Source organism: Lasioglossum baleicum, chromosome 19 (assembly GCF_051020765.1).
Source record: "Lasioglossum baleicum chromosome 19, iyLasBale1, whole genome shotgun sequence".
Lineage (NCBI taxonomy): Eukaryota > Metazoa > Arthropoda > Insecta > Hymenoptera > Halictidae > Lasioglossum > Lasioglossum baleicum.
The window spans coordinates 8,918,228-8,933,470 of NC_134947.1; the positions used below are offsets into that span (position 1 = coordinate 8,918,228).

General features: G+C 37.0%; 1 protein-coding gene and 1 long non-coding RNA gene across 2 annotated transcripts; both read left to right on the forward strand.

Moving 5' to 3' along the window:
* The first annotated feature begins 503 nt into the window (after positions 1–503).
* LOC143218239 (uncharacterized) lies at positions 504–5,359 on the forward strand. The gene is made up of 2 exons (XM_076443315.1): positions 504–3,020; positions 3,247–5,359. Exon 2 carries the CDS (start codon positions 3,642–3,644, stop codon positions 4,692–4,694), a length of 1,053 nt encoding a protein of 350 aa, XP_076299430.1. The 5' UTR covers positions 504–3,020; positions 3,247–3,641; the 3' UTR covers positions 4,695–5,359.
* A 7,388-nt stretch (positions 5,360–12,747) lies between these two features.
* LOC143218385 (uncharacterized) lies at positions 12,748–15,036 on the forward strand. Its single transcript, XR_013011035.1, has 3 exons — positions 12,748–13,372; positions 14,507–14,597; positions 14,672–15,036. It is a non-coding gene; the product is annotated as an uncharacterized LOC143218385 (long non-coding RNA).
* The last annotated feature ends 207 nt before the right edge of the window (positions 15,037–15,243 follow it).

Here is a 15,243-nt window from a genome sequence, read left to right on the forward strand (position 1 = left end):
CATATTTTGCGGGAACCGGTCCCCTTACCGCTGCGCCCCTCGCCCAGATGCGCCACGGAGCCCGCCCCACTCTTCCCACTAACACTGACGCGTACCGCGTGGAGCAAGCTAAGTTAGCGGTACGCGTCAGTGTTAGTGGGAAGAGTGGGGCGGGCGCCGCCCCGCGGCACATCTGGGCGAGGGGCGCAGCGGTAAGGGGACTGGTTCCCGCAAAATATGGTAACCCTGGTTGGGACACGTGCGTTCGCCGTCCACGTAAATAGTCCAGGCATGGGCAGAAATAGCACGCGTGCTGGTGATTTTCAAGGAATACCCCCACTTCTCCCGGCCGCGCGTCTCAATCCCCTTGGCGGCCGTAGTTGCTCCGAGCACTATGGCCGCCACGGGGACCGAGACGCGCGTCCGGGAGAAGTGGGGGTATTCCACGGGTATTCCTTGAGATTTCCTAGCACGCGTGCTATTTCTGCCCATGCCTGACGTAGTCTATCGAGTTCCCACTTGAGTCCGCGCGAAACGATAAGACACTATGTTTACTGGTTTACACATTATGTTATTTTAAATATACAGTCCCTTATTTTCAATTATTTATACGATATCCGTCGTGGTCAGAAGTATCAGACGTGAAACTAAAGCCGAACATAGTCAATCGCAAACGCGTCCAAGTTATTAATAACACTGTCCAACAAATTTAAACTTTTTTTATTATTTCAATATACTGTTGCGTCCTTCATATGTAGTTCTTTGCGCTGACTCCGAATCTGTCCTTAATTTTTCTCATATACGCACAGTTTTTGAGAAATTTGAGTTTAAAAAAATGATATATTTTTCAACTTTGAACAAATATCGTGATGTTATTATAAAAGATATTGAATTGTTCTTTACAGCAAAAGATTCTGTAGACTTTCGCGAATACAGTAATATCCACTATTAATACATTATGATTGTCTAAACATGTTTAAACAATGATTAAAGACGGAGAGACACCACTTTTGCACCAATTTTTGAGGATATTTTTAAATTTATCTCAAAAAATAAGGTTGCAGCGGAAAATCGAACTGTACCACGCGATAGAGCAGACTTTTATCTTGAGAAGCCACCCTGTCAAGTTTGGATCGTTGACGTTTTTTTCGAACCAGAAAGCAAAATATCTTCGCCCGACATGAGTTGCCGCCAGTGGCGCTCGAGAGGGGATACGGCGCACAGTTGGGAAAAGTGACCTAACTCGATTCAAAAAGAAATAACTTTCAATAGAAATGAGGCAGAGCGATTAATTTTTTTTAAATTAAAGCTGAAACTGCAGAATATGGGAAAAATAGGGAGATTACGGTACGAACGGTTTTTAACAATGTGGTTTCTCCGTTACCACGGGCGGAATAGAATTTTTTTAATTTTTGCTATATATCATTTCCCGTAGATTTTTTCACGCTGATCTTAAGTAAACGTTCAAATACTTCATTATGATTATTTCTAATGTGTTTTATATATGATATTTTATTTTATATATGATGTCGCATGTTAAAAAAAAATTTTTTCCGCGCGTGGTATTGAAAAAACCACAATTTTCTAGAAATTGTGCAAGTTTAACGAATTCTTTCAAGGTTAAAAAACGTTCGTACCACAATCTCCTTTACATTTTGCAGCAGAGAAGGGTTATGATCAGATTACCACTGTTCTGTTGAAACATGGGGCTGATGTAAATGTAAAAGAAAATCAAAGTACAGCTTGTCAAATCTAGCTGTGCGGCTGAATGTCACCCGCAAGGAGAAATGACCCCGCTGTGCAATGGTAAATAGGCGGTCAGTGGTCCAAATGGACGACTTAGGAGTGCAAAAGTCAAAGAACCAAACATGTAGTATACTCCATGGAGATCATATCAATTTCTTAAAATTCTGCATGGCGCTCAAGGTGCCACATTTCCTCGAGAAGCGTACTTTACTGAGCACTGATATATATACTTATGGGGGTAGTATAGGCTCTATTTGTAACTAGAAAATACCTAGAATCTTGCTAGAAAAAGGGGTCGAAACATGGGTCTGCGCCTTGTAGTTGTTTGACCTTATACGAGTATGTTTTGAGCTGGGTGAGGGCTCATTCTAAAGTGGAAGGTTCATCACACCACGCTCTGGTCATGATTTTAACGAGATTATGTTTATATCTAATAATATGAGGGCCCAAAGTAGAGAAATAATCTAGGGAAAAAAACAGCAGATTTCAATGCATTTTTCTGTCTCCAAAAGACTTTTTGACTTATATGATGACCAGAGCGTGGTGTGATCAACCTTTCTCTTTAGAATGAGCCCTCACCCAGCTCGAAATGTGCTCGTATAAGGTACAGTAGCAGTATATTGTTATAAGTATTGTTCATGAATTTTTTCAGATTTTTCGGTTTGGTGCGCCGTTGTTAAAAAAAATAAAAACCGATTTTTTCGACGTTTTTAAAAACGTCGTAAAAATATAAAAGTGGACACTCTAGAACTTCCATGTGAAATCTGCATTTTTTCGATTTTTTTGATTTTTTACAAGCAGGATTTCCATTTTAAAAATCTGAAACTAATTGCAAAGTATGTATTTGGGTTCTTGACATGTGTCAGATTTTTTTCAGAATTTCTAAACGTCATTAACTAGGGAAAATAGGCCAAAAACTGATTTTTCGATTTTACCCCATAACTACCCTCCCGATCGAGATACAGGGTTGAAATCTTGCACAGTATGTTTTTTCTTGGTGCTCTATCGAATGGCACATCGTCGATAAAATTCGGTTCAAGGGCATTTTTGACTACCTTATCCGGCTATACCCTTTCATCAAATGTCAGTCCATTTCATCAATCCGCCTTTTACGATCAATCCGAATGTCAATCTTCGACGTGACTGTCATTCCGATTGACCGGTCATTGTTTTTTTCAGAGCGGTCTTTGTTTTTGTCTTCGCATTCCTACGTTTTGGTCAACCGCACAGCTAGATTTGAAAAGCTGTAAAGGCACAGCGGCACAGCCCTACATCTTGCATATGGTCATCCTAAGGTAGTCAAAACTCTTATTATAAATGGAGCAGATGTTTTACACTTAGGGGCACAAATTGGTAATTTAGATATATATATATATATATATATATATATATATATATATATATATATATATGTGTATATATATATATATAGTTAGGTCTCTGCTTATGAGCGGAGCATTCTTTAATGCTAGAGCTGAAGGAGGTAAATAGATAAATATGTTTTACCATTACACTTTGCAGAAAGAAGAGGAAATCCAGAAGTCATAAAATTACTAAAATTGGTTCGGAAGGTTGATCTTTCTCGAGACCGAAATATTGCTAACCTATTGAGATTAGTAGAAGAGCTGTTTGAGAATGTAAAAAATGGTAATGTTGAAATTATCAGTAAGCTGAAAGCGATAAAACCTGACGAGTCCAGATTGCTATAATCAATAAACACTCAAACCTTGCAAGTGGATTATTAGAAATATTAAAAAGTCCAGATCAGAGTTTATAAGATGTCAGCGTAAAAAATTGAGTAAAGAGTTTGAAGTTATAGTTCTCTTAAATGAAACTCTAATTAGGGGGTGCCAAGATCTAGAAAATATACCAAAATTTTGTTACAAAATAGTGAAATTTAGGAGGATTTCAAAAACATGCCAAATAATAATATTAACGAAGAGTTAGCAAGTGCAGTCCGTAAAGAAAACTTGGAAGAAGTTAAAGCTCTTTTGTCTGCAGGTGCTGATGCTAACCATATTAGAGTAGAATGGAATAGAAATAGAGATAGGTTACTTCATATAACTAGTAGTGTAGAAATTACAAAAGAGCTTTTATTGGGTGGTGCTGAAGTTGATGCGAGAAACACATATAGTGAAACTCCACTACATTCTGCTGTAACACTGAGCAAGAAAGTAGAATTAGTTAGAGAACTTCTGAAACATGGGGCTGATGTAGACGCAATAAACCGTAAAGGCAATACTGCACTGAACCATGCTGTAAGCAAAAGGATTAAAAATCTGTTAGTAGTTAAAGAACTATTAGAATATGGAGCTGATATTAACATAAGAAATAGTGAAAACAGTATTTATAATTATGGTACATCTTTAGATAACGCTGTACATGATCTGGAATGCGGTAAATTGTTGATTAAATTTACTTTAATAAGGAATTTCAATGAGGATTACAGAAAAATTATTGACTTATCCCCTTATAAAGAATTCAGTAATTACAATGAATTATCAAGTTATCTAGATGACTGTGTTTGCGAAATTCTTCAAATGAAAACAGATGAAATAAAAGATAGCCTTCCACTATATGAATTTGTTACAAATAACTTCAACATACATGTACATTATAATAATCAATTATCTGTGAGATTAGCAAAAATTGATTATTCCGTACGCTATCCTATATATAATGATATCATATTAGATAAGGTAAAACCTTTTGTAGAAAGAGCAGATTTATTAAATAAGCTAAGTAAGATACAATTTTATACTAAATTAGATATGACAGATCAAGATGTCAAAGAAAAAAAAGTTATTCTGGACCATGATTCTACATATAATATAACTGAATATCTATCTAATGACAACTTGTTAAACTTTATAATAGCGTTAAGTTCCTTAAATAATCTCGTAGAACCGGATACAAGACTTTATGAAACTTTTGTAAGTAATGATACCAAACGTGCAAGATTAGAATAAATACATTTTTTATCAGTACATACTACTACTACTACAGTACATACTAATATAATGCTTAAAACACTAAATTTAGTGCTTTTCTTATGTAAGTTGATCATCGCTTCTCTTTGTTGTTTTCAAACAGGTTATTATTAGTGGTTGTTACTAAAAATTTAAACAACCAACACATTTCCCGCACCCAAAACCAAATGTTGTTAGAGCTTTTCGTTCTGAAGTTGCACGACTAGTAAATGTTTCTCTCGAAAATATTTTATTAACAAAAGATGCTATTTTAATTTTTGCTATATTAAGTAAACTGCTATTCTAATATTGGTGTAAATATATATCTCAGAGAGGGTTTATGTATGTATCTAAACAACAAACCCGTTTTTATCAAGAAGATAAATAAACTTATGACAAAAATGAATAGGTGTAATTTGAAACAGTAAATTCATTGGAAGAATTAAAAAATGCTGTTATATTCTTTTCAACCTATTAAACATATTAGGAAAGAAAATAAATTTCTATTTTATAAAGAGAGAGAGAGAGAGAGAGAGAGAGATCCACTGTCTAATGATTACAACAATATAAAAGATTGATTTACTATTATCAATCTGTAAAGAACTATATATTCTTATAAATAGTTTAAACATTGTTTATAAAAACGTATATTTTATACGATAAACGTTAACCCACGGTGTATTATAGAGGTGTTACGACTAAGCACAAGCACCGAAGCACCTCTGTAAGTCTGTAAGATTGAAGTTTTGTCACCGACGAGATACTATACTCATACTACTGGATACTACTGGTCCTGGATACTACCAGATACCACCCTGATAGCACAGTTTGGAACTGCCAGGAATAGTCCAGAGTGGTCCAGAGCGTGGAGTGAATTTGGAGGGCAGTATCGTTCCAGACGCCGCTTATTGGCTGCTCGGAGCAACGGTTGGAGTACATCTAGAAAGAGTGTGGAGTTCATGCCAGCGGGCTTCCAGAAATACGCATAGATGTAACAAAGTCCGCCGTCCACCGCCGTCACAGCATCTAGAGGGCAGCTTCTTCCGTCCAAATGGAAGGCAGCTCGTGGAGTCTGTGTGGAGCGGCGGATGCCGTTATACAGGGCAGCACCGTCGGTGATGTTATGTCAGTAATGTTGGTAATGTCGGTGAAATGAATTTCTACATATTGTACAAATATGTAGCAGTCTTCCTTTTTACCGACAATTCCAAATACCGATTCTGAATGAAAACGAAATAATAAACCCGATATAAAAAAATATTAAATTTTATTTATTTCTATTATATCTATATTATTTTTCCTAGACTGCGGATCTTTGTGCAAAATAAAAATTGTCTGCATTGATCGCAAGAGAGATGGAAACTATATGTACAAATTGAATGTTACGTTCTTCCCCCCTCGCCGTAATTTTCTTTACAGTTACATTAAGAGTAAACCTACACATAAATCAATAAACTAGTAATACATTAATTATCCCCTAATACGTACAGTTACGCGAATTAATATTCGGACGATCTAAAGAAGATGATAACTTTTTTAATATTGTACTATACGATTTGAATTTTTGGGGGGAGCTGGAACAATTAGTTTACTGCAGGATGTGAAAAGAAATTTTTTCAAAAAATGCATTTGGTCGGAATTGCAGAGAAAATACTAAAAGTTACATTTTACAACTTTTTCGCGCGGGCCTATATTGAAAATTTAAAAAGTACGTTTTGTAGGTCTGCGGAAATAATGTGCACTGTGAAAGTTTCATCGAAATCGGTTGATGCGGGAAAAAACGACAGGCCTTGAAAGATGTAAGAATTCTTCGATGTAGGCTGAAAATCTGCGATTTTTACCATCTTTAAACGTTTGTAGCTCATTGCAACGTCAACCGATTTTGACGAAATTTTCAAAATATGTTTAGTCGACACAGATCTACAAAGCGTATTTTTCAATTTTTCAATATGGGCCCACATAAAAAAGTTGTAAAATGCAACTCTTAGTATTTTTTCATACAATTCCGATCAATTGCAATTTTTGAAAAAATTTCTTTTCACATCCTGTAGTAAACTAATTGCTCTAGCTCCCCAAAAAAGTTCAAATCGTTTAGTACAATATTAAAAAAGTTCTCGTCTTTTTTAGAACGTCCGAATATTAATTCGAGTAATTGCAGTTCCAGTATAGCCTTTTTCCAGGATTGCAAGGGTGCGGGATTCGCCTCTTCTCATCTCTCGATAATAATACAAACACGGGGTTTCTCACTAGTTAAAAACGCTAGATAAAAGATCGATCTAGGACACTATCTGCCTCAAAAGTCCTATTTTCCGTTTACGAGGCGAAATTTGCATTATTCGTCACCGTAATTTGCATTATTCGGAAGCATACAAGCTATTTTCATAGCTACATGCTGCCGAATAATGCCAATTACGCCTCGTAAACGAAAAAATAGAACTTTTGAGGCAGATAGTGTCCTAGATCGATCTTTTATCTAGCGTTTTTGACTAGTGAAAAACCCCGTGTTTGTATTATTATCGAGAGATGAGAATAAGAGGCGAATCCCGCACCCTTGCAATCCTGAAAACGAGTCTACTTCCTTTTAATAAACTAAAGCAAGAATTTGAAACCAAGGAGTATGTTCGGTTGCAGGTAGCTACGGTATAAAGTTTAGTACTTTAACGGTATAAAAGGTCGAAATACATCTGGCTACATCGGCTGTGCTTCTTTCGGCTGGCTAAAAATCACTTTGTTGGGAGGTACATCTGGAAGGTCTTTAGCTGAATGTTTTATGACGGCCTCGCCTGTGAATTCGGACTCGCGCTTGTTCCTTCGCGCGGAGGGTTTTACGACGGAACATTAAGTGGCCTGTAGTTCCTTTTTCATTTGGAACAACCTAAGCATTGGAAAAACCGAAAGAATACCGGTATTATTTCGGTTTCGGTAGAAAATTGATTGTGCCGTTATTCGAAGACTTTGAATAAATCCACTATCCACAGTCCAAATTCTATCTTGAGATTAGTCTTTTTTTAATCGGAAGAACGCCACACGAAGCAGCTAGCGTCATTTACATGAAACAATTACGAAAAATAAACAAGGTCTGCAATTAACTTGTTAGTGGTTTCATGCCGATATGTCTGGCTGGCCGACGCGCGTCGGGTTACCTGGCCGTGTTTATTGCACCACTTGGCCACGGCGACCGAAGTTTTCGCCGCCCTGGCAGAAAATTATTCGAAGCTACACCGTTTCGATAGTTTCCAGACGGCTGGAAAACCCCAAGGTTTGGTTGCCACATCTGCGGTCTTGCCGAATCCCAGAGTCCGCTTCAAGCACTAGCTTAAAAGTTCCGTTCACCCCCAAATGGGACTTTCACCAACATGTTCAGTCGCGTTTTTAACACTTTTTAATGGGTTGTTAACATTTTTTTTTCTTATTAGGAATTTATTTTAGTTAGTGATCATATTCATCGATAAAAAAAGATGAGTATACGGTACTATATATTTACCTACAAAATATTGCAATTAGAATTACGATTTCAATTATGTCTACTTGTTCTTTGAATACAGTAGAGACTCCCGTATCCGTACCCCCATTATCCGAATACATACCCTAATATAAGGACGTCCTATTGTCCGTATGTTCTGTTATCGCCGCGTCGCTCGCTGTGCCGGGATTCAAATGCGCGCCGCCTCCAGATTCCGACTTTTCGCCTCATGCTTCCGAAACTTCGGCAACGTGAAAATCGAAGGAACGCGTCGGCGTCGATCAGTCAAGCAGGTAGTTCACACAGACAGAGTAGAGGTACGCTTGTGTGTAGCGCGCAAGCAATTGAAAAGGCACTCACAATCAGACGGGCTGAGTTTTCACGTTACCGAAGTTTCGAAAGCATGAGGCGAAAAGTCAGAATCTGGAGACGGCGCACAGTGTGACCTTTCGTCCAAATCGGAGACAAAATCGAAGAACTTTTGATAGAAATAAGGTAGAGCGATGAAATTTTTAAAAAATTAAAGCTGAAACATTACAGAATATGGGAAAAATAGGGAGATTATGGTAAGAACGTTTTTTAACGTTGAGAAAATTCGTTAAACTTGCACAATTTCGAGAAAATTGTGGTTTTTCCAATACCACGCGCGGAAAATTTTTTTAAAATTTTTGCTATATATCATTTCCCGTAGATTTTTTCACGCCGATTTCAAATCTGGTCTCAAAATTTGTTTACGACCTCAGGATATTGCAAAATCGATTTCTTTAAATTCTACATGTTAAACGAATTTTCTCGGTTAAAAAACGTTCGTACCATAACTTCCCTATTTTTCCCATATTCTGCAAAGTTTCAGCTTTCATTTAAAAAAAATTTCATCGCTCTACCTCATTTCTATCGAAAGTTCTTTGATTTTGAATCGAGTCTGGTCCAAATTTTCCACTGTGCGCCGACGCGATGAAATCTCTCCGTATTTAATCATTGTTTAAACATGTTTAATCAATCATAATGTATTAATATTGGATATCACTGTATTCGGGAAAGTCTACAGAATCTTTTGCCAGAAAGAACAATTCAATATCTTTTATAATAACATCACAATATTTGTTTGAAGTTGAAAAATATGTTTTTTTTTCAAAGCCTTGTTCCTGAAAAACTGTGCGTATAGGAAAAAAATTGAAAACAGATTCGGAATCAGCGCGAAAAACTCTATAAGAAGGACCCTACAGTAATTGGGGAACATAAAAAAAGTTGAAATTTGTTGGACAGTGTAATTCTACTCCATTCAATAAAAATAGATCAGTTAATGAAGCCTCGTTTCATTTAATTCATACATGTTAAGAAAGACACGCTGAAAATATGTGTATAAAGAAATGGAATTTCTAATGTTTCATAAACAGAAATTTTGTACGCAGTTCGCACGGTCTGGGATAGATACGGGCCTGAGCTGCCTCGAGGATAAAGGCCGTTACGGAGAACGAGACGTGCGGTCGGTGAAAGGAGGCGGCCTGAAAAGTCTCATCCAGCAAGAAAAGAAATTCGAACCGTTTCACGATATCTAAATTGCTTTCGCTGCTTTATACCAGGGTACGCGACGAAGTAATAAAACGTCGATAAAACTGGGCAATTACTTTGACCGTCGCGAGGGCCAATAAGTCCTGGGTAGTTACCAAAACAACTCTGGATTTTCTGCACGAAATTACCTGAACCGTTTCCCAGAATGTTCATTTGACAAGCAAATTTTCACATAATCATCAATTTCATTTCCAAAGTACAGTACCAGGACCTCGACGAACCGGCTTGATCGAAAGACAAACAGCCCGGACAAATTAAGGCCCGATGGATAATTGAGACCCGAGGGAAACCACGTCTTACCCTGCCATAGTCCGGCCACTCTAAGCGACCGTGATTATCCTTACGGGCACCGTCGCGTCGGTTCTTCCACGCCATAATTAATCCTCCGGCAACCCTCCCTCTCTTCCCAGTTTTCCCCGAAATTCTATACTCTATACAATTGTACTTGCAGCTTGCAGCTATTCCTTCTGACGCGATAACGGTAACGTTAGCGTATCTGCTTTATAATATTTGTCATTGTTGTAATATCCTGCAATTTCTACCATCTTTAACCCTTAGCACTCCAGTGGTGACTCGAAATCACCACTAAAAATTGCTGACCCATTATGCAAAATATTGTTTACATTGTTAAACATGTTGGTAGCTAATCAATTACTAAACCTTTAATTATTGTATGAGGTATTACAATCAATTTCATATCCATCAAATGAAAAGAATCGTATAGAACGAAATTATTCTACCTAGAACGAGATGTTTCATTTTCGAGTTAAAACAGCTCCGAAATTAAAACAGCTGCAAATGGTTAATTATTATAACTATCTTTTAAATTTTCAATATAGGCCCCACATAAAAAAGTTGTGAAGTGCAACATTTAGTACCTATTTTCTCTACAATTCCGGCCAACTGCAATTTCTGGAAAAATATCTTTAGGGTGACGGGTAATTCAGTGTCTATGATGTTTCGCGTGGTTAACAGACAACGATATAGATATTTATTAAAACAATAACACGTAACAATAACAAAACAAAACAAGATGTAATAATAATAACAATAACGAGAAAACTAGATTATAAACGTTAATGACTAACGAGTACTAACAAAGTACAGAGATATAAATTAACGTAGCGCGGGCAACTCTAGAGCGATGCGTTCTCAACGAGTGCCACAAGCTTTTTTTCCACTGGTAAAAATCCTTTTTGGTGGGAGGATTAGCAACGTGAGAAAGACCGTTAAAATAAGGGGAGGAATTCTCCGTTCCTCAAGAGTAAGGAGAAAGTTACCTTCCCCAAAACAATTCAAAGTCGTCGCTGCCAAGGACATTGCAACGGTTGAGTCAGGGTTCTGGTAATCGTCACTTTTACGACCGAACCCTCAACGCAACCGTCCACAGCGCGCACTTGAGAAGGATGAAATTTCCGCGTCCGGAAAGTCCCTCTTTCCAACGCGCCATGTCCACTACATATCTTTTCACATCGTGCAGTAAACTAATTTCTCCAACTTCTCACGAAAAGTCCAAATCCATATAGTCCAACATTAAAAAAGTTACAGTTACTCGAATTAATACAACCCCTGGCAGAAAGTTTCCGATCCGGAGGCATTGATACGGATTTTACAGAAAACTATTACTTTATGGAGTTGAAACTGATGGGAAATTAAAAGGGGCTTATTAAAGAATGAAGAACAACAAATTAACATAAGCTTCCATTTATTATAACAAAGAAACGAGAAAATAAACAAAATATTACACGGAAAAAAGTTAATAGACCCATTAATAGATCTGCTGGAAGAAAGTTTCCCATTTGATTTACAGTCTCCGCGACACCAAATTTCTTCAACAATTACTGTTGGATGATTCTTATAGAGTTTTTTGCGCTGATTCCGAATCTGCCCTTAATTTTTCTCCTAGATACAAATTTCGGATCACGAATAATAGATACAAAATTTGTAATTAGTTACTCGAAGATATAGATACACAGGGGACCACCTGTAGCGGTATTTTCGAATACCTCGAAACCATTCTGCACTTCGCAATCATAACTTAAATTGTGTTTCTTTTTTTTCAATTACAGAAAGTGGACAGCGAAAGTCGACAGCGCGAACTGCATCAATTCTTTAAGTTGAAAATAAATGTAGACAATTAAAAATTGTTTTTGGTTAAACTTTTCATTAAAACTCGAAGCAATAAGTATTTACCGAACAAAACGATTATAGATGCGGGATTCGATTCGGGGCCAGAAGATTCCCAGCCGTATATATGTACTTGTTTTGTTAACGGCTACCCAACCTCTAAAAAATTATTAAAAAATTAAGAACGGTTGCTTCAATAATATCCAAGTACTGAATTCTTATAAAACTGGAGTCTCTAACACTTCAATACAAAACATGCATTTTCTTGGAATTTTTGGAGGTTTTCAATTTTTTAAAACATGTTTCCGTAATCCGAAAAATCTGAAAAAATACACATTAATAATCAGGATGAGACACAACTAACGTAATAATATAAATGTGGTCAACTGAAGACTTTGATGTATGTATATACATAAAATCGGCAATTTTATGTTTTCCGATTTGTTTAAAAATCGATTTTGCAACCAAAAATTTTGAAAAAAATCTCAGTAGTGTATGCTATTCGGTAGAATATTCATGAATTTTTTCATAATTTTCTGTTGAACATGACGCGACTAAAAACAAATTTGGTTGGATACTTCTGACCATCTTTTCCGGCTATACCTTAAGAATCAACGAAAACATTATTTAAAAAATACAAAATATATTTCTTTTTACATCGTTAAAACCGATTTTTCAAAAAAAATTAGGCCTAATTTCTCTTCGATATCTCTTTTAGATCAAAAGTTATAGCAAAATGTGCGTCGCGCCGCGTGCTGTGCCCGAGATTCAAATGCGCGCCGTCTCCAGTTCCGACTTTTCGCCTCATGCTTCCGAAACTTCGGCAACGTGAAAATCGAAGGAACGCGTCGGCGTCGATCAGTCGAGCAGGTAGTCACACGGACATGGTAGAGGTACGTTTGTTGTGTAGCGCGCGTGCAATCGAACATGCACCAACACGGTCAAGCGCGGTCGACACCGCTCACGGATACGACGATACGTCAGGGAAGGGGAAACTGCCGTTCAGTTTTCAGCAGTTTTCAGTTATTCTCTCAACTCTCAACAGTTCGCAAGTTCTCGTTCGCTTAGCTCGGTCGTAATATCTGTGGTTGTCAGGAGGACGCCGCCGCATGTCACATTGTACCACATTGTACTTTCACTTTCGAGATATTGTCGTTTAAAGTTTTGATCACTAATGTTTTGACAAGGACATTGGTTATAAATTGTATTATTTTTTCGAGCCTTTTGTATTGATTTTCGTTACGTTTTTTCTGGTAAATACCTAATCCTACACTATAAAGTTCAATAAATGCATAAACTGAAATTTTTTGAAATTGTGACATGCAGCGTTTTTCTTGACACAATCACAGATATATTTACATAGCTTCGCTCTGTGGTTACACGTTACACTCGCGAGTGCGGTCTGCGTTGCGGCATTTGACTATTTGACTATTTATTAGATTGACTTGCTTGGATTATGTGATTACGTGGATTACTTGGATTACGTGCACTACGTGGAAGGAAGGAAGAACGGAAGGTATTTGTACATATTTATATTGGTTGATCGGTTTCATTTTGCTCAAATGTCTCCCAGAATCTTCGCGTGAAAAAGCGTGAGAACGCTTGTCGGCACACCACGCGACAGTGCCATTTGCCATCACGTATGAGGTGCTACGGGGCGAGTATGTTCACTTCAATGTAGAGTCCAAAATAGTAAATTGTTTGTTTCTTTATCACTTTATCACTCTCTTTTCCTTATCATTATTATCATTTATCACTTTAAACAAATCCAACACAATTCAGCTTTGGCCCATTCAGATTAGAATTAGCTTAGCAATATTCTAAATCGGCAAAATGATGGCTTAAACCAATTCAGTAAGGCAAGTATTAGGTTGTCCCAAAAGTTTCTTCCGCATTGTGTTCCTTTAATGTAGCTAAATAAATACAAACAATACGATAATCTTTATGTTAATATTTTAGTACTTCTTAATATGAATTTGCATTATGTGCATGCATCGAAAAACAACTTTTGGGACAACCTAATATTTATTTAGCAATATTAAAGAAAGGCATTGCGGAAGGAACTTTTGGGACAACCTAATATTTAATCTTCTTCACTTGCTTCTCATCATCGAATTTTTTTATTTCTGGTAGTACATTCTTTTGTTTGTAGTTCAACTTTAATCGATTTTTTATAAATATCATTGCAATGTTTGAATCAGTTAGGTATATTAGTTGATAAATAGCCAAGAACAGGCGTGGACATAGGGGCGATGAGTATACCTCCGCTGAATGCGGAAAGCGGGACAGCGAAGGTATAAAAGCATCGCTTTTACAGATAGAGGAAGGGTCCCTAGGTCCCGGGCGGTGGGGTTTTAGTGGGTATAGGCGAAGGATTAAGTCCATATGATTCCCCCACTTTTCATCTTAGGGGGAAGCCGAGTCCCACACTACCCTCTCCGACCTCCATCGGAGGAGAGGGTGTGCGTAAGAGCATTTCCCCACCGCCCTTAAACAAAAAAAAAAAAAGGTATATTAGTTGATGAAAAACGTCAGAAGACCTTTTGTAATTGTAGCACCAGAAATTAGAAAATTCGTTGAGATGAGCAATAAGCGAAGAAGATTAAATACTCACCTTTACTCACTGTGTAATTAAAAATCTAATTTACAGAACGGAGGATAAATATAATGTGCTATTCAGGGAAGGAGGAGAAGGAAACTGCGGCAACCGGGGAAGAGGAAGACCTCTAATTTTTCACGTGGTACGTATATCTAATTATGCCATTCAACACACATGCATATATTGTACATTACTGATTTTCTTTGTATTTTTTAGGTATCCCACCTATGCCAGAACGTGCTACGGGCCACAAGTTTTGGGAAGCAGAGGCAACAACGTGTAATAATCACAATATACAGGGTGTTCCGTTTAAATACGAACACCTAAATATCTCTTCAGGTTATTGTGATGCAAAAAATATTTGTTACGTAATGTGCATGGTGTCAATGGACCAAATATCTGGCACACCGTGCACATTACGTAACAAATATTTTTTGCATCACAATAACCTGAAGAGATATTTAGGTGTTCGTCCAATAATAATAAAGCATAGTAATAATAAAAAATTATAATATTTATTATATATATATATATATATATATATATATATATATATATATATTCCTTGTGTCATTGTCCATGTGTCTTTACCAACTCTCTGCGGTGTATTAAAAAATAAGAAAAAGTAAATTTTCTTTTCCCTTATACGACACTTTGTCTTTTTTTGCATGGTGACATTTTAATCTTAGCTTCCATCTCTTGCAATCGATGCAGAGAATTTTTATTTTGCACAGATTTTTTTTTCGTTTTCTCTCCTTGCATGTGACTGAATATTCATTCAAAAATCA

Coding starts and splice junctions, on each gene's coding strand:
- LOC143218239 (XM_076443315.1), top strand. CDS start 3,642: ATGCCAAATAATAATATTAACGAAGAGTTAGCAAGTGCAGTCCGTAAA.